At 38.6% G+C, this 20,552-nt stretch overlaps 1 protein-coding gene across 5 annotated transcripts in view; it reads right to left on the bottom strand.

Moving 5' to 3' along the window:
• The window catches only part of IFT43 (intraflagellar transport 43), a 221,402-nt gene that overhangs the window by 185,675 nt on the left and 15,175 nt on the right, over positions 1-20,552 (bottom strand). For all 5 annotated transcript variants that reach the window (XM_090375508.1, XM_090375506.1, XM_090375509.1 and 2 more), the window contains exon 3: positions 5,568-5,672. In XM_090375508.1, coding sequence (XP_090231634.1) covers positions 5,568-5,672 — 105 coding nt within the window. The remainder of the gene's footprint in view (positions 1-5,567; positions 5,673-20,552) is intronic.

Raw genomic sequence — 20,552 nt, 5'->3', positions numbered from 1 at the left:
TCAGTTTGGTGACATAAGAACTGGGAAATGGAAAATGAGAGTAGGTGTGTGTGTTATAGGCCTAATGAATCTGATGAGTATAATGAAAAATTGTGCAGAGAAGTAGTTGGCCAATAAATCAGAATGTCCTATAATGGGGAATTTTAACTTTCCAGATATTGACTGGAACTTGTGAATTGGTCATTTGCACACTAGCAAGGCATTTGTGGATTTATTGGATGACAGTTTTCTACAGCAACATGTTGAAGATGCACCAGAGGGAATAATACTGTTCATCTGATAATCAGCAGTGATTATTTATGCATTAAGAATTTGCAGATAAATTAACACTGGGTGGCAGTGTTCACAATGTACTGATGTGTCATTTACTTAATGATCTAAATACCATCACGGGTAAAGGGAAGGGCTTTTGCTTTCATAAAGTTGACTACAGGGGCCTTAGACAGTTTTTAAATTCTATACGGTGGGATCAATTGATGATGTTACAACGTTGAATTCTAAATGGGAAGCATTCAGGGATTTAATCTTGGAGGGTACTTGGCTTTTCATCCCAACTAAGAAATACTGTTCAAGGTTTATGCCTAAATGGATGTCAGATGAATTAATGAGGCTCGTGGCATAGTATAAACATATGGGATGCATATAAATTATCATGTGACACAGAAGCCTATGACACATATAAAATAGTCTGTAATCAAGTCACAAATAACTGTGACTTGATTACAGACTATTTTATAGTCTGTAATCAAGGTGGTTAGGCAGATGAAGGCAGATTACGAGAAATGTTTGACAAAGGATGCAAAGAAAAACAGCAAAGAATTCTTTACTTATGTGAACTCTAGAAGGAAAGGGATGAACCAGATTGGACCACTTAACATAGATGGATTGACTATTGATGATCATGCCCAGGTAGCTGATAAACTGAATGAGTATTCTGCATCTACATTCACACATGAGGAGTTACTCAAGGAGGGGAATGCCAGAAGTTTATCAAACTCTAACAGGGAGCTAAGTGACTTTGTAATAACTGAGAGAAAAATGGAGGAGGAACTGTTGAAGTTAAACATAAGGAAGGCACCTGGGGTGGACAGGATCTATCCAGTTATATTAAAGGAGGCAGCAAAGGAAGTAAGCAAACCCTTAGCCATAATTATGAGAGCTTCCTTGGATTCAGGGGAGGTCCCCATGGACTAGAGATGTGCAAATGTATCTCCAATTCACAAAGGTGGTTCAACAGGTGACACAATGGTGTTATTTGTTGTTATTTGGTTTTTAGGAGCATTAGCAACTAAGGCCATATTGCTCCGGGGATATGCGGTGGTCATTCCTGACCTTTCCGCATCCTCCGTATTTGGTGGCTCATGGGCCCGAACCCAGGTCTAATCAAGAAGCATGTGCTACGCACTGCTGCTCCTGCCCACCTGGCTACGGAGGCGCCGGTGACACAATGGAGTCACTGGTTAAAGAAGCATTGCAGGATCATCTAGTCCTGCCATAATGGAGTCACTGGTTAAAGAAGCATTGCAGGATCATGTAGTCCTGCCATAATGGTGTCACTGGTTAAAGAAGCATTGCAGGATCATCTAGATAAGACTTCAGTAATAGTTAAGTCACACCATGGGTTTGTTAAAGAGAGGTCTTGTCTGATCAATTTGATTGGATACTACGATATGGTCACAAAAGAACAGGATGCAAAAAATAATTTTGATATCATATACTTGTATTTCAGGAAAGTTTTGATGCTGTTGCACATGGAAGACTGTTCCATAAATTGGAGCAGTATGGCATTAAGCATAAGTTGCTACAATAGATAAAGGAATGGTTGAGTGGGAGAAAACAGAGTGGTAATCAATGGACATTGCTCTTCTTGGACGAATGTTATTAGTAGAGTTCCCCAGGGTTTGGTGCTGGACCATTGCTGTTTTATTGCATTCATCAATGATACGGATGAAGGTATATCAGCCTTAATATCGAATTTAGCAGATGATACAAAGGTTGGCAGGGTTGTTAACGACAGGAAAGACAGTATGCTACTCCAACCTGATCTAGATAAGTTGGGAAAATGGGCTGAGAAGTGGCAAATGAAGTTTAACATTGATAAATGCAAAGTACTGCATATGGGTAGCAATAACCCAAGAGAAATGTACCAACTGTCGTACTACAGTCAGGGAAGTGGAAAAGACCTGGGGGTAATTGTGCAGTCAGATATGAAGTTAGCTAAGCAGTGCAGACAGGATGCCAGGGCACGTCATGGAGTCTTGTCAATTATATATAGGAATTTTGCTAGCAGGGACAGGCAAGTGATTATCCCTTTGTGCAAGGCAATGGTCAGGCCACACCTTGAGTACTGTGTACATGTCTGGAGGCCTCATTTTACGAAGGATGTAGAGTTGGTAGAACGAGTACAAAGAAGGGCAACAAGATTGGCAAGGAGAACAAACGGGTGCTCTTACCACAAATTGCAGCACCTGGAGAGTAGGCACATGCGCGGTGATCTGACTGAGGTTTATAAGTCCTTGAATGGGTTAAGCAAGCTGAATGCTGATGCTATTCTTCCTCTTGCTCAGATTAAGAACCTGAAGGGACATAGATTAAAATTGAGGAAAGACAGTTGTAGAATATATATGCAGAAATATGCCTTTAGCCAGCGGGTATTTGATTGGTGGAACAGACTTCCATCTTTTGTTGTGGAAGTTGAGAGCCTAAATAAATTTAAGGTTAGCATTAGTAGAGGCATATGATGCAAGAAAGCAAGCTTATGCAGTATCAGCCAAGGAAAAAAAAAAAAAAAAAAAAAAACAGTTCCCATTTCACCCCTCCGTTCGTTCCAAATACCTGTCCAGCTCAGCCTTAAATTTATTTAGGCTAACAACTTCCACAACTAAGGATGGAAGTCTGTTCCACCAACCAACTACCTGCTGGCTAAAGGCAAACTTCCGCACATCTTTCCTACATCTGTCTTTCCTCAATTTGAATTTATGCCCTCTCAGGTGATTATTCTGAGCAAGAGGAAGAATCTCATCAGCATTGAGCATGCTCAATCCATTCAAAGCTTTATAAACCTCAATCAGGTTGAGCTGGACAGGCATTCAAAACAAATGGAGAGGTGAAGTGGGAGGTTTTTTTTTTTTTTTGCTGATGCTGCGTAAGCTTGCTTTCTTGCATTGTTTGCCTAATACTAATTCAAATGCTAATCACTTTCCTTTGAGGACAGTTTTCACCTTGGTAAAGAGCAAGAAGTCTGCTGATGCTGGATTGGAAGAGTAGGACGGATGGCTGATCTGTACCATATTTAATCAGAAATGTCTCCACAAGTGCAGAACGGACAGGGGCATTATTGTTACAACAAGAATCAGCCACCTTTCTGTCGGAACTGTGGCCTCACCCAGGAAAAGCATTTCAACAGCCTGTACACAGAATGAGCATTGACCCTCTTGCGCGCGCACGCACGCACGCACGCACGCACGCACGCACGCGCACACACACACACACACACACACACACACACACAAATGCTCTCTCGCTCTCTCTCTCTCTCTCCCTCCTTCCCTCCCTCCCTCCCTCAGCTTTTTAAATATATAACAGAGTCACCTATTCTGGTAATACTACACAGTTTAAAAACATATTAGCAACTAAAGCAGTATCATGATTAACAGTATTTGTCTCTAAGTTAAACATATCAGTAGTCAGCACTCAGTGTTGTAGGAGCAAAAAATCTCTCAGTGACTGAAACACTTCTTTAACACTTGTGTAAAAACCACTCAAAAATTCAAGCCAATGATCTGCATCACCTTCACTCATTCATAGCATACAGTAGTTAGAGTATATATGGTTTTCCTTCACACTGTACAGGACACAATAAAAATGATTTTACAGAAATGCTGCCTTAGAAACTTTCAAGGGAAGTGTGTGGAAGTCCACAGCACTTTCTTTGCACATTTGTGAACAGTTGACTTGTTAGATTTTTTCTCAACATTCCAATGCAGTCTGTCTAAAACTTATCCTATGACCTTTAAATGGTTAAATGTTCCAGTGGTTCGGATTCAAATTAATTTCTCTAACGTCTTTGCACCTCTTCTACATTTTTAATTTACTCGTAGTCTTAAAAATCTATTTACATTGCTTTGAATATTAAACAAATTTCTGTTTTTCTGATTAACGAGGGGAATGCCATCTAACAACAACACAAACACATGGATTAACAATGCTAAGCAAAACAATAATGCCAACTAGTGCATTATTTCATATTACCTTTATATATCATACCATTACATGAATTTTTACATACAGCTAGTTCCCGACTTTACGAGTTAATTCGTTCCTAGTGTGAACTCAATAAAGCGGGAATTGATTTCCCATAAGCATAATGTTAAAAACAGGGGTTACATTCTCAACAATGATTGATTTATCCAAAGAAATGAAAACGTAGCCTGTAAAATCAAGCAAATTATAATAATAAAGAAATTATTTATGACTTACAAACATTAAAGAATGTTTATTCTTCACCATCATCATCGACTAAATGCACACTCATTATTGGCTCAGCACTCAATGGTTTGTTGCACAAGGAGTTGTCGTCTTCTTCAGAAACGTTTCAAGAGGTATTTGTTTCCAAGATAATCTTCTCTTTTATTTATAAATTTCACGCTTGCATGCATAAGCATTTTTTAACAACGCACACAAATTGCAACTAATATGATTCACACAGAGTAACAAGTTTACGAAGCTTAAAAAAAAAAAGGAATGAGAGAAGATTCTGAAAATTTATTTGTTTTTTATACAATTGAAGATTTCAGTAAGATTGAAGATTTCACTTTTCACCATAATAACATAAAAAAACCACTCAATTCTAGCTATCGGTATTTTTCGCAAATGCAATAACATCGAGTTTACTACCCATTTATAATTGCTTGCACTAACAGAAAAGCCCAAAAAACCGGAAAGTGCAAACTGTTTTTATTGTCTTATGGTAGTGACCTCCAGAAATATGCTTTAGAAAAATATCACAAAGGCGTTTAAAATTGATTCTTATAATGGAACATATGATAATGATGAAAGTGTAGTGCATTTTAATGATTTGAATTGCTAACTACTACAATTTACAAATCAAGCTCGTGACCTTTTAGATGGCCTTAAGGTTACACTCGTGACCTTAAAAATGACATTTTAGTGAGATAAATAGTTTAGTTACACAGTGAAAATTTCAACTTCCGAGGTCTTGAAACAAATTACCAAAAAACAATGTGTTATTGGGTTCACATTACGATATTCTTACGATACGATGGTGTCTCTGGAACTGATTAATATCGTAAAGTGGGATGCATGTATTGTATAGCTACACATTTGGTTTGGAATTTATGAATGTTTAACATTCGTTTTTTGCAATTAATGTTCATATTTTCAATTTTGTTGAAACTTGATACTTGGAAAAAAACTCGTAAACCCAGGAGCTCGTAAAGTGGGAACTGCCTGTATTTTAAGAATGTCAAAGTGTGCAAACATCATTTAGAATCAGCCTTTGTACATATACATATCATATTTTTAGACACTAGTTACACTACAATTACCTCCAGAGGTGAAAATGTACCAGAGGAAGGAGTTGCTGGATCAGATCCAATGTGAGTAGGACTCTTCAGTAAATTATCAGAGCGACGACCTCTTCGTGGAGGTGGCTAAAGACAAGGTAAAATATATATTACTTTACATGTTAATACAATTTCATGATTACAAATATTACAGAGGGCTTACATCCATTTTATATATCTTATATTACATCCATCTTACAGTGTTGTCAAAAATTCGAAACTCAATTTTGGAAAATTTTTGCCCAACAGAGGTATACACTGTATCAAGTTAAAAGTAATTTTTATACCTATCTTCAAAATTTTTCTAATTATAAATTAATTAAAAATGTTATACATTAAAAAGGTTGAAACTAATAGAAAGTGGAAGTATACGTAATCAGAGTTACACTGTGTTGTCCAGATTTTTCCAGACATGTTCTAGTTTTTCACTTGCCTATTGATTTTAAATGCCATGATTTTAAAATGTTAGTATGAGGGGTGATCATTTAATTCACAGACTGGTGCAAGATCTTATCTTAATTCTCATCATCTATCTGAATCTTCTGTGGATTTCTCCCTCTCTAAATACTCTCCCTTGAACTTTACATACTTTTGGCACCGTCGTACCCATGCATTAAATGCATGGGCATACATTACAATCATCCTTTTTTGATTTAAAAATATGTCACCTTATATGTTATTTGTTATTTGTTATTTGGTTTTTAGGAGCATTAGCAACTAAGGCCATATTGCTCCGGGATATGCGGTGGTCATTCCTTGACCTTTCCGCATACTCCGTATTTGGTGGTGACGGGCTCGAACCCCGGTCTAATCAAGAAGCATGTGCTACGCACTGCTGCTCCTTCCCACCTGGCTACGGAGGCGCCTCGACCTTATATGTAAGAGTTAGGATGCCATCCACATTTTATTTAATCAATCTAACATGATACTTTCTTTAAGATGATCGTCAGTGGCAAGTGGGTAAAAAAACTCTTCGCACAACACTTAGCTCGACAAGTACTGGGCATGTGAACATGGAGTCTGCTTACAATTGAGGAGAGTGCCCCTAGCGGGCAGTTAGCATAGTGAACATAAAATCTTGCACTAGTCTGCAAATTAAGTGATTGCCCCTCGTATTTGAAATGACAAATGAAGGAAAGAAGCAAGATTATACAACAGCTAATAAAAAAAAGAAAGAACGAATACTACCTACCTCACATGGCCATCCCATTGAATAATTTTAATAATTCTTTCCTTAAATTTATTCAAACTATCTACCCCCACAACATCAGATGGAAGTTTATTCCTACAATCAATCACTCTTTGGCTGAAAGCATATTTCTGCATATCTACATTACAGTCATCCTTTTTTGATTTAAAAATGTCCCCTTATATGTCAGAGTTAGAATGCCATCCAAATTTTATTTAATCAATGTATTTAAGGCCTTAACACTTCAACCAGCTCTCCTTGCAGGAGCCTAGTTTTCAGATGCTGCAATTTAAAGAACTAAAAAGTCTTTCTTGGTAAGGGTCCCCGTTTGTGCCCCTAACTAATCATATCCACATCCTTCCTAAAATGAGGCTTCCAAACCTGTATGCAGTACTCAAGATGAGGCCTACCCATTGTCTTATAAAAAGGGATAATCACCGCTTATCTCTGCTAGCAATATTTCCATATAACTGACAAAACTCCATGGGTTGTCCTGGCATTCTGTCTGCACTATTCAGAGAACTTCATATCTGACTGCACAATTACCCCCACCCCCACAAGCCCCTTTTTAATTTTCAACTACTCTGAATACAGTACCACCCAAGTGGTGTGTTATACTGGCCAGCTGAGTTCCACTGAAAAGAATTTAAAAACTGTCTAATACCATAGTATCCACTCTTATGAATGTAAAAACACTTTCCTTTACCCTTGATATTTACATCTCAAGTGTATCTAACATCAATGCATTATTACTGCCATCTAATGGTTTGTTTATCTGCAGGTTCTTAATGCATAAAGAGTTACTGCTGATAACCAGATCAAGAGTGTTGCTTTCTCTTGTAGCCACTCTAACATGCTGGTATAGAAAGCAGTCTTCCAATATTTCCAGAAAGGTTCTGCTAATATGTGTGTGACCAGCCCACAAGTTCAGAGAAGGGCAACAAGACTGGTAAGAGGAACAAAGGGGTGCACTTATGAAGAAAGGCTAAGTGCTGCAAGTTGCAGCATCTGGAGACTAGGCACCTGCGAGGCGATCTGATTGAAGTGTACAAGACCTTGAATGGTTTGAACAGGCTCAATCCTGATGGGATACTTCTGCTTACTCAGAATAAGAACCAGTGTTTTAAATTTGTTTATTTCCACTTATTTCAGTGCCAAATGTACATGATTCTTGATATAATTAACAAAATTTAAAATGCTGTTTAACACTCAAAGTTCGGAATTCATAGGATACCTGGTTCCTGGGCAACGTAATGTTGTCATGATACTCGCTAGTAGACGAACCCACTGCTTGGCAGGTATATAGGTACACTGCATTCAAGTAGACAGAATGTGTGGATAAACATCGTGGATAAACATCGTGTCAGTGTGGATAAACATCGTGAGTTAACCAACTTTGAAAGATGGATAATAGTGGGTGCCCAAGGCATGGGGTCACTCTATCGTGGAGGTAATACACTATTCCCGTTCAACAGTATCAAGAGAGTATTAGGAATATGCCATTTCCAAAATAACATCTCATCGTGGACAGCACTGTGGACAAAGAAAGGTGGTGGTGGATGAACATGGCCATTGACATCTGTCTTGCACTGTTTTTTTTTTTTTTTTTGATTTGGTAGTTGTTGGCGCATCGGCATCTGTGGCCATATTGCACCTCCCAAGGTTTTTGCAGTACTTTGATCCAAGCCCGAGGCGGGAATTGAACCGGCGATCTTTGGGTTGCCGGGCAGGTACTTTACCCACTCAGCTAGCCCGGTCGGCTTGCACTGTTTCAGCCAACCAGCAAGTGACAGTGGCACAAATCACTGCCGGCTTCAACAAGGGAGGTGCCAGAAAGGTCTCCACCAAAACCATCAGGTGATCATTAGCTGCAATAGGTTGTGGGAACTACCGACCCAACAGAGTCCCATTGCTAACACCACAACACAGAACTCTATGCCTTAACTTGGGCAAAAGAACGTCGGCACTGGACCTTGGATGATTGGAGACGGTTCTCCTGGTCCGTAAGTCCTGTTTCTAGTTATTTCGAGTGGACAGGAGGGTGCATATCTGGTGGAAACAGCATGAAGCTATGCACCCATCACGTCAACAAGGAACTGTTCAGGCAGGTGGACAGTCGGTAATGGTCTGAGGAGTGTTCAATTGGCACACTTTGGGACCTCTGGTACGTCTATATGCATCTCTGAAAGGTCTAGGTTATGTGTCCATCCTTGAAAATCATCTGCATCCCTTCATGGTCATCATGCACCCATAGGGCAATGGTCACGTTTTTGTAAGGGGTGGCTCCTAGAACATGAGTTCATCTCTGCCTTGTATCTCTGTAAAGGACAGTACCACTGTAAGAGAGCCAGAAATGTGAGTAGTATAGGTTTGTGTGTATTGTGTGTGTGTGCTGTTGATAAGTTCTACTACCCAGAAGCATCAATCACCTGGACAGATGATTCTGGGTAATCGTCCAAACCACAGGAAGGTAGGTCAGTACCAATGGAGTGCATACTGTCTCGATACGATATGAGACTCTGACCCACCTGATGTTGCCAAAAGGTGGGCCAGATTTCTCTGGGGGACACACTCGAGAGAGGGAGAAAATGAAAGAAAAAAATAAATAAATAAAAAATTCCCGTGGTGCAATAAAAAAAAAAAGAGCTGACCAGCGCCAGTGACAGCCAAAGTCCCATGTGCCTGAACTGAGTGCAAGTAAAGTTAAAAAAAAAAAAAAAAAAAATTTAATCCGCACCCTGGCTACAGTGAAGAGGAAGAGATAAGTCAGGGTGCCAGCAGAGAAAGAGAGAGAGGAAAAGAAAGGGGAAAAAAAAAAAATGAGAAAGTGGTTTTCCATCCTGCACGGGACAGTGAAAAAGAAGAGAAAGTGGGGTCAGGGCTGCTCTCAGTTCCAGGGCAGGCCCCAGAACCAGTACAGAATGCAAGTTAGAGGGGGGGAAAAATTGCAGTGAAGTAACCGCCAGTAGAAGTAGTGACATTCAGTTGGCAATGGCATCGTTAATGATTGGGATTTCCGTGGACCCGGCTCTGGCTCTTATTCAGTAAACTTCATAACTTTTAATGCTAACTACTCTTGCAAATTACAGATATGTGACTTTGGCATGTATCTGTAATTTGCAAGAGTAGTTTGTATTAAAGCCATCATTTTAGAACAGCTGAGAACAGATAGATAATGCCCAGCATGGGTACAGCTGGAAGTATGATATCCTTCTGCTACCTACAAAATTTGATTTTGGGGTACCAGAAGGTTAATCTCTTCCATAGAATGACTTATTGACATGCACCAATAATAGATTTAATTCCCCACAACTAAAAAGGATTTTTCCACCATTATAACTAACCATACAGCTTTTATGCTGCATGGTTCAAGTAGCAGGATATATAACAGGCAGTTCAGTCACTAACAGGCTTTCCACTTTACACTAACTGTATGTCAGAAAATGCCTAGTGAGTGACCTTGAGCCCTCTAAATGTTTTTCACTTAGCTACAATTATAATGACGAAAAAAAAAAAACTTTGCATGTTACAAATTGATTGAATTTCTTTACAGTACATTAATAAAATAAAAATGCCATGATGTTTGCACATACCTCATTACAGTTCTTTTTATAATTAGAATGAATTCTGTGCAATCTTTAGCTTCCAATTCAAAAGTATTTTTTAACTAAATGTTCATCAATATTCTCTTTGATAATGGACCAGACATGCATTTAAAATTAACATTGCAGTACATGACATTTGCTGACATTTTTTTTTATTGTCCTTTGCTTACATTTAACAAGATAGAGTATTATTTATATTTTAACCACCTTTCATGTTATTATAAATGTTTACATTTTTTAAATAAGTTCAGTTATTAGTGCTTATTATGCATTGTAAAGTGCATAATAAGCACTAATAACTGCTTAATCTAAGTCTAAATCTGCTCAGTCACTAGATTTATCTCTCTAAAATCTGGAAATTTCTAAAAGCCTCTCAATCCCAAAGACTGCCAGATTTTGAAGAGTTTATGTATATTACTTCAGGGCTGAACAATGATTCTTACTTGCAACCTATTATTTATATTTCATAATCAAGCACTTGAAAACTTATTCTTGAAAAATAAAAACTTTGAAAATGCTTTTGTTTTTAGAAGAAATACAACAGAACATAGCTCCAATCATGCCAATCAAAAGTATGGATAGCAGTCAGTCCACACTTTCATATAAACTGTCAACAGTCAGCATCTTTCTTGGAGAAGAATTAGTTTAGAAAATGACATAGTAGTGGATTAATAATATTTGCAGCACTGCTGAAGACCTCATTAAACTGCTTCATATGGCATTTGGGCTACACTATAAGAAGGGAGGAGGAGAAAACAGGAGAAGTCCTTTCCTCACCTCCCAACCAAAAAAAAAAAAAATTATACATATTACAAAAACGGAGTTTTGTCGATTTCATTCAATTTGCAAGCCAGAAATAAAAATACCATAATTCTTCTAATATTGAATTACAGTTCCTCTGCCCCATAATTTTTTTTGAAAAATTTATTTTATCAATATTAGGTAGTGGAAAATGGAAAAGACCTGGGGTACTTTTGCAGCCAGATATGAAGTTCTCTGAGCAGTGCAGACAGGCTGCTAGGCCAGCTTTGGGGGTTTTGTAAATAATACAAAGGATTTTTCCAACAAGGATAAGGATGTGATTATCTCATTGTAAAAAGGGCAGTTGTTAGGCCTAATCTTAATGCAGGCCTAGAGGTCTCATTTTATGAAGGCTGTAGTTCTACTGGAACAGGTGCAGAGAAGGGCAACAAAGATTGGTGAGGAGAACAAAAGGGTGCTTTTAGCAAGAGAGGCTTCAGTTCTGCAATTGCAGCATCTGGAGACTAGACACCTGTGAGATGATTTTATTGAGGTGTTTTAGGCTTTGAATGGATTGAGCAAGCTCAAGGCTGATAGCATTTTACATTTTACTCAGCCTACACACAAGGGGGGGGCATAAATTCAAACTGAGGAAGGATAGTTGTATGATAAATGTGCAGACATTTGCCTTCTGCCAAAGACAAATGTCCTTGCCTTTCATTGAAGGCAAACGTTTTGATTGCTGGAACAAACTAATATCCACTGTTGCAGATATGGGTAAAAAAAAAAAAAAAAAGGTAAACTGCAGCCATTATCAACCCACTGCAAGATGGAAGCCTCCTCAACAATTCATGCCTGAGGGAAATGGACCATAATCTGCCACGCTGGTAAGTGCGGGTTGGCAGATCAATCGTATTTAGCAGTCAGGGGCTTGAACCCCGGTCTACTCAAAGAGCATGTGCTACTGCACTCCCGCTCCTGACCACTCGGCTACGGAGTAGAAGTGGGTAGTTTGAATAAATTCAAAGAAGAACTAGAGAAACTACTGGAGGGGATGAACAGGTGATGCAGGGGAAATTTTTTTTTTTTTTTTGGCTGTTGCTGTATAAAGCTTGCTTTTATGCATCATATGCCATTATTCATACCGCCAAAATCAAAATTTTTTGCATATATGACTGTCATCCTTTAAGCAGTTTAAGTTGTTTAAGCAGTTCTATTTGTTAGAATAAATTTTAAAAACAATACTTTTATATTTATATGTGATTAGTTAGAAGGTTTAATCAAAAATTTCAGGAACTGAAATGAAGCTTACTAGCAGTTTGTATTGTTCTCCTTCAAAGTAATTCTCTTCACAGTGTATACAATTCTGAATACTGCAACTTCTGGAAGCATTTCTGATAGGCTTCTTTTGGAATCGCTAAAAGTTATTGCATCGTGTTCTGAATAATTTTCTGTGGTTGAAAATCTACGCCCTTTTAGTGGGGGTTAAGCATTAGAAAAAAAAATATGGTACTAAATCTGGATGAGGAAATCACGGTGATGGAGTGCTTCAAAATAAATTTTTCAACACAAGGCACTGATTGTGACATAAGTGCCAATTCCCTGAAGACTCACTTGCATCTGTTTTCTCTGAAAGTCATCACACAAGCACTGTAGAACTGTTTAATATTATTCCTGGTTCAATGTCAGACTATGCGGGATGGATTCATAATGAACAATGCCATGCATGTCAAAAAATATGATATGCATGATCTTCACATTTGAACAAGCTGTCTTGCTCTTTTTGTGCTTTTAAGAAACTAGTCTTCCAATGAGAGGAATGAACCACCTGTTTCTCGATCATAACCAGGCCAATTAGTCACCAGTGATGATAAAAGAAGCAAAGTGTAAGCCAACAGCAGCAACATACTGATGAAGATCCTGAAGACCCTCATCCTCACTGGTGATCACAACCATTCTGTGATCACCAGTGAGGATGAGAAGCACTGATGTGACTTGCTACAACAAAACACATTCCATAATCTTGTGTAAAAATTGACTGATAAGTCCTACAAAATAATAATATTTAGCTTGCTGAGAAAAAATGGATAACATAGGTTTTAAGTAAAAAAAACTCTTTAACAGAAACAAGTTAAAACACAAGTTAAATAAGATAAAAATAAAGTAAACAAATCACCAAAGTTTTCGTTCAAAGGTTGTCCTTCCTCAGTGGGAAAAACATTATTACAAAAAAAGCTTTAATACAAAAAATATAAAGACTGCCCAGTCATGGTGGTCAAGCAAGGTGAAACGCATGCCACAGGTGCGGAAATAATTAGCAGTTGGAAGTAGAGGCTTGTGGTTGTAAAGTAATGCTTGGGTATACTGTGGGCATCAACATTTATCATGACCACCATGACCAGGCATTCTTTATATTTTTTGTATTAAAGCTTTTTTGTAATAATGCTTTTCCCACTGAGGAAGGACAACCTCTGTCTGAAAGCTTTGGTGATTTGTTTACTTCATTTTTATCTTATTTAACTTATGCTTCACTTCATTTCTATCTTATTTAACTTACGCTTCACTTCATTTCTATCTTACTTAACTTATGCTTCACTTCATTTCTATTAAACAGTTTTTTTTCTAAAAAAACCTATGTTATCCATTTTTTCTCAGAAAGCTAAATATTATTATTATTATTATGAATAATTCTAAGAAGAGACCTATTCAAATTTGTACATAATGTTTTTGGCCAGCACACTTACAGATTTGTTTTAAAGCTACAGAAAAGCCTCATCTTCATAGCCCGGGATAACCAGCACTTTCAGTTTGCCCACTGGTGCAAGACTCACCACGTCATTCCAAAGGGCTTTCTCTCCATTTCACAACAAACGTATGTAGCGTGCCTGTTGGAACTTCAGTTTCAGGACTTTAAATATCTGGACTGGCTGTCTTCACCAGGACCTACGGGGAGCTTCCACTAATAAAGCCGTCCTCATGCTTGAACTCAGGAGCCTGGTCCCCTCCATTGTATATTCCAATGTGATCTAAACCTTATATAAAAATAATAATAATAAGCAAGTAGTCCGGGAATCTGACCGTTATTGTTCCCGACAGCAAAGAGCCTGTGGACTGCTCTTAGTTTGTACTAAACCCTGAGGAGCTCACATCTGGTGAGTATGGACTTGGCAAACCCAAGGTCCTGAGCTGGATTTCATCATTCCTCTCTTTCTTGCTTTCTTGGTGATTACCTTATACTTCTCTCTCTCTCTCTCTCTCTCTCTCTCTCTCTCTCTCTCTCTCTCTCTCTCTCTCTCTCTCTCTCTCTCTTGGGGTAATGTAGGATTTTTTTTTTGACTAGTGCAACATAAGCCTCAGGCTTCCTTGCACCATATGGCTATTAATAATAATGAGGAGTTAGATCTGCTCACCCTAGGGATGAAGTTCGCCATTCTCCCCCGCAATCCCCCAGTCACAGAACTTGCTATGGGTGATGAGGCATTGCTGACACAACTGCCCGAAGAGACTGCAAATGTGGTTCCTCAAAACTGCAGCAATCCGACAACATGCCCATCCGGTTAGCTCTAATCTTAACCAACGTCAAATCTTTGCCCTAAACTCACTGAGCCAGGATGATTCTATTGTCGTTTTACCCACAGATAAGGGACATCGAATGGTCATTCTAAATTGCTCGGACTCCGAAAGTCCTATCTCTCCCACAGGACACCTCCGTCTACGAGCCCATACCCGACTCTTCTGTGAACATCCTAGAACAATGGGAGGCCAGGATCAACAGCCTGGTCTATGGTTGGTTCAAGTTTGGCAAAATCTCTGGATCCTTGCACTGGCGACTACACGCCACTGGATCCAAATTCCTCAGTTCTATGGCTTACTGAAAGTCTACAAACAAGGTGTCCCCTTATGTCCCGTCGTCTCCTGTTGCAATTCTCCGACGCATGAGTTGTCAAAGTTCGTTTCAAACCTGCTTTTTCCCTGGTAGGCAAGACTGTTCATGTGATTTCAAACAGTGGAGAGTTTCTAACCCTTGTTTCCGGTCTAATGATTTCAGAAGATCAAGTTATGGCCTCATTTGACATAATATCACTCTTCACTTCAGTTCCTGTCCAGCCATCACATGTTCCAAACAACTCCTGAACAACAACAACCAAACCCTAGGTAGCAGAACTTCACTATCTGCAGGCGACATTTGAGCTGTGCTTGAGTTGTGCCTGACTGGTGGTGGTGTTATGTATGGTGAATCCCTCTTCGGTCAAATTCATGGCACAGCTATATAGGTGCACCCATCAGCTCAATCACAGCAAACATCACTATGGAGGAAATGGAGGATCACGTATTTGTGGGTCTGCCAGCCTTTTAGCTGCCATCCTATAACCTTTTGGTGTTGCTATGTCGACAATGTCTTTGTCATCATTCCCCCGCATGTCAGGAGACCTACTTTTGCGACATCTCAACTCTCTGTTGCCCTTTATTCAGTTCACCACTGAACTGGAGTCAGACAATGCTCTTCCTTTTTTGGATACCCTTGTTTGGCGCTGGTATTTAAAGACCTCTGTCCATCGCAAACTGATGTGTGCTGGCCAATTCACCAACTACCAGTCAGCACATGCTCACAGCCAGCTTCCATGTATCATGCTAGCCCTGTTAACTCGCACCTGGATCCACTCAAGTTCTGAGGATGAGAGGCAAGCTGAGATTGTCAGGGTGAAAGCAGACCTGACTAAATGCGGCTACCCTAGCAGTGCCTTGGATAGGTGTGACCTACAGGCCTGTGACCACGTGGCAAACCCTAGAGCCACACGTAGTGATGACCCCACCCCAACTGCCTTTATCCTCTCCTACCCGAACCTGTCACAACAACTCTCTAAGATCTTACAAGATAAAGTGCTTGCAACTTCCAGGCAGGAAATTTCAGTCCCTCAGCTTGAGAGTAAAGACACCGTTTCCCCCCCCCCCCTCTTGCAGAGCAGTTCAGTGTACCGAATTTCTTGCCTTGACTGCACTGGCTGCTAAGTTAGCGAATCTGGCAGAAGGCTCAAAGATCGAGTGGCCGAACACGAGAGAGAATTTCGTTCTGCAGATTTGGAACACAGCAATCGCAGAGCACTTCTGGTCTACCCAATACGACATCGACCCACACCACGATGTTAAAATTATCGACCAATCCCGCCAGCACCATTGTTGCATCTGGTTGGAATCGCTTCACACCTCGTGTTGTCCTGCTTCCTTCAACCGGAACAAAGAAGGTCACATCCACCCCATCATTAAACAGCCATCCTCCTGAATGATAAATGTTGCTGCCCACAGCATACCCAAGATTTACTGTTACAACCACAGGCCTCTACTTCCAACTGCTAATTGATTCTATACTTGTGGTACACGTTTCACCTCGCATGACCACGACTGACTGGGCATTCTTTATGTTTTTTGTATTAACACTTTTTTGTAATAACGCTTTTCCCGCTGAAAAAGAACAATCTCTGTCCAAAAGCTTTGGTGATTTGTTTACTTTATTTTTATCTTACTTAACTTGCACTTTAACTCGTTCCTATTAAAGAGTTTTTTTTACCTAAAACCTATGTTATCCATTTTTTCTTCAGCAAGCTAAATATTATTATTATAATGAATAATCCTGAGACAGAGGCCTATTCCAAGTCCCACAGAAAATATCAATTTCACTAACAACTTTGTGGATAGTTAAATGTCAATCACTCCTGATCAGATCACAAACACAAATTACTACATCATTGGTTTTATTAATTTAAAGGTGGTCAGAGTAAAGATCTTGACAGCCATGTGGCCCTCTTTAAACTTTTTAAACAACTGAAAAGTCTTCAAAAAGTCATACAGCATCTTCTCCAAAAACTGTTTTAACATTTTATAATTAGTGGTGCAAATGATGAAAAAGAAAGCAAGCTAATAAAGCATATGAAGTTTACCTATCCATTCCCTCTAATAGTTTGTTTAGTTCATCCTTGCATTTAAATTATCCACTTCCATAACAACAGATACGAGTTTGTTCCAGCACCACCTGCTGGCTAAAGGCAAACTTCCATACATCTATTCTGCAACAATCCTTCCGCCTTCAATTTGAATTTATGTCTCCCCCTCATGTGCATTGTCTCAGCAAGAGGAAGAATCCTATCAGCATGGAGCTTGTGCAATCCATTCAAAGCCTTAAGCATTTCAATCAGATCAGATCACCTCACAGGTGCTAGTCTCCAGACACTGCAATTTGCAACATTGAAGCCTGTCATGGTAAGAGCACCATATGTTCTCCTCATCAATCTCGTTGCCCTTCTCTGTACCCATTTCAGCAAATGAGGCCTTCAAGACCTGTATGAATTACTCAAAATGTGGCCTGACCATAACCTTACACAATGGATAATCATCTCTTTATCCCTGCTAGCAAAGTTTCTGTAAATCACTGACAAAACCCGATGAGATGTCCTGGCAGCCTGTCTGCACTGCTCAGAGAATTTCATATATGACTGCACAATTACCCCCAGGTCTTTTTCATTTTCCACTACTCTGTGTGTAGTACCACACAGTCAGTATGTTGCTCTACGGTTACCACTACTCACATGCATTACTTTGCATTTGTCTAGGTTAAACTTCAATTGCCATTTTTCAACCCATCTGCCTAATTTATCTAGATCCTGCTGCAGTAGCATACTGTCATTATCTGCCGTGCAAACCTCTGTATCATCTGCAAACTTGTACATTAAGCCTGATATGCCTTCATCAATATTATTAATAAATATAGAAATAACCATACACCAAGCACCAAATCCTGGGGGACTCCACCAATTACATTAATCCACAAAGAGCAGTGTCCTCTGATATCCACTCTGTCACCTCCCACTCAATCATCCGTTTATCCATAGCTTGCCCTTAATGCCACACTGCTCCAATCTGTAGACAAAAGTAGTCTTTTATGTGCAATAGTATCAAAAGCTTTCCTGAAATCCAAGTATATGATATAAAAATTACTTTTTGCATCCAGTTACTCTGTGACTGCATTGCAGTGTCCAATCAAATTGATCAGACAAGATTCCCACTTATCAAACCTATGCTGTATCTGAAGTACAATTGCAGTCCTGTCTAACTGGTCCTGCATTACTTCTTTAACCAGTGACTCCATTATTTCCCAGGAAGAGAATTTAAGTTAACAGGTCTGCAAACTTATGTCACCTTTGTAAATTTTGTAGGTTTCCAATGCATTTCTCTTTAATTTTAAAAAAATTTGATGCAAATCAGCTGCACTTGTTTTAACCCTGTGAATTGGTCACATAAAAATGCAAAATTCCTTGTGCCCACAAAAATTTGAAATATCAGCAAAAAAATTAATTCAAAATTGTTAATTTTTTGATGCTAGCTATAATTTCAATCTTTTCTGAAAAATTAAAAATCAATGTTCCAGAGTAAAAACATATTTATAAATAATTTTTGAAAATTACACACTTTACACATATCGCAGAGCAAATGAAAATTTAAAAACCCAGCTCTTCAACCTACACTTTAATTCAAGGAGAGTGTTACTAACTGCAGTGCTCACTACATGGGGCGCCTCCATAGTCATGTGGGCAGGAGCAGCAGTGCATAGCACGCGCTTCTTGATTAGACCAGGGTTCGAGCCCATGACCACCAAATATGGAGAATGCAGAAAGGTCAGGAAATGACCACCGCATATCCCCGGAGCAATATGGCCTTAGTTGCTAATGCTCCTAAAAACCAAATAACAAACAAAAACAAAACAAAACAAATCACTACATGGAACATGAAGTGCACACATAAACAGTTTGATTCCCAGCAATGCATCAGTATCATGCAGCCAGAGAGCATTACCAACTGGAGTAAAGTGCATGCAGCAGTAAGGCGAAATTACTCATACTGTCTCTTGAAGTGTCAATCAACATGTATATATAAACAGGTTTAACTTAATCATGAGTTTTTACTAATTGTGTCATAATTAACAGACATTTCCAGAATTTTGAAAGAAACCATTTTAAACAATTCATATTAGAAGTTTCAGCTGTGTAGATATAGTAGATGAACCACAAATTGTAGTTAGTCGTGTAGGGCCAACTTGGCACCTCATGACAAATACAGTGCTAAAATGTGACAAGGCATCTTTCTGTTCAACTCATACTAATTTCAGACTGAATGCATTTAATGCACAATTCATGATTTACTATGTCTAGATGAATTGCTGAACATGTTGCAACTCACTACAATCCTGCAACTTCAAGACACAAAGTCAGTCTCCAAAATTTCTGATCACAACTCATTTAATCTATCAAACTTTTAACCCACTGGTCAAGACCAAATTTACCACGGTTCCTCTACAACTTGATAAATATCTTGTTCCACTTCTTACACAATCTGTTTCCACGGCTGTTTTTAAGCACATTAACATATATAGATAAGTGCATACTGTCTTCACCATGTCTGTCCAGTCTGTGTCCATCTGTCTATCCTTATGTCCACAGATAACAGAGGGACTCCCAGTGGACAGCACTTCATGTAATTTTATATTGGTTCATGTAGAAAGATTTGTCAAGTCATTCCAAATTTCAATAAAATCGGACAAATAGAAATCTGGCAATTATTATTTCTTTTTTACACACAATTTGTATGTAAAAAAGAAATTCATACATCAAATATAGTTTCAATGCAGTATTGTTAGCTTTAGATAGGCCGTGCACACTTCGCTGTACATTGCTGCGCAAGACTTGTGAATGTGATATTGCTTGTGAAGAGAAATAAACATTATACATCTGTAATTAAAAAATGGCTAAGTTTGTTTCAAGAATGTAAAACTATAGAGTTTTATTAAGTGTTCTACAAAGTCATAACCTTAGTAATTAATTGTTATAAGCTAACTATATTTACTTTTTCATTTCAGTTAATCAAAGAAAAAGAAAAGAAAAAAAAAATTCAATTAATTTTAATAAAAAATAGAATGCATCTGAAATGTAATGCCCTGCATATATTACCTAGTAATGGAAGTATATTATCAAATGTTTGGACATTATTTAATAAGAAAAAGTTGAATTAATATCACATTTTTAGCATGTTTAATTGATCCCAGGAAAAGACTGATCTTAAAAGTTTTCCATCTTTTAAGATTAATCATCGCCTCCCATGTACCCCCTCAGCCATAGAAATCTATTATCAGGAATGAAAGTATATTTTGCATATTACTCTAGAACAAAAAGTTAGATTGAGGCCAAATTTCCAATCTGTCTGTTGGTGCCTGGGAAAATTTCAGAGTCAGTTATGATTTCATTTTTCTTGTTAACGAATGTTTTCCCATTCGTTAACAAGAAAAATGTGGATTGCTACCAAATTTTCAACATATATTCTGTTGGTCCCTGGGTTGGGTCTAAGTTCAATTACAATTCATAGCTTTGCCCCCCCCAGTTTCCTTAC

This window comes from Mastigoproctus giganteus, chromosome 6 (genome assembly GCF_048544385.1).
Source record: "Mastigoproctus giganteus isolate SK-2022 chromosome 6, ASM4854438v1, whole genome shotgun sequence".
Classification (NCBI taxonomy): domain Eukaryota; kingdom Metazoa; phylum Arthropoda; class Arachnida; order Uropygi; family Thelyphonidae; genus Mastigoproctus; species Mastigoproctus giganteus.
This window is presented reverse-complemented; position numbering and strand designations above follow the sequence as displayed.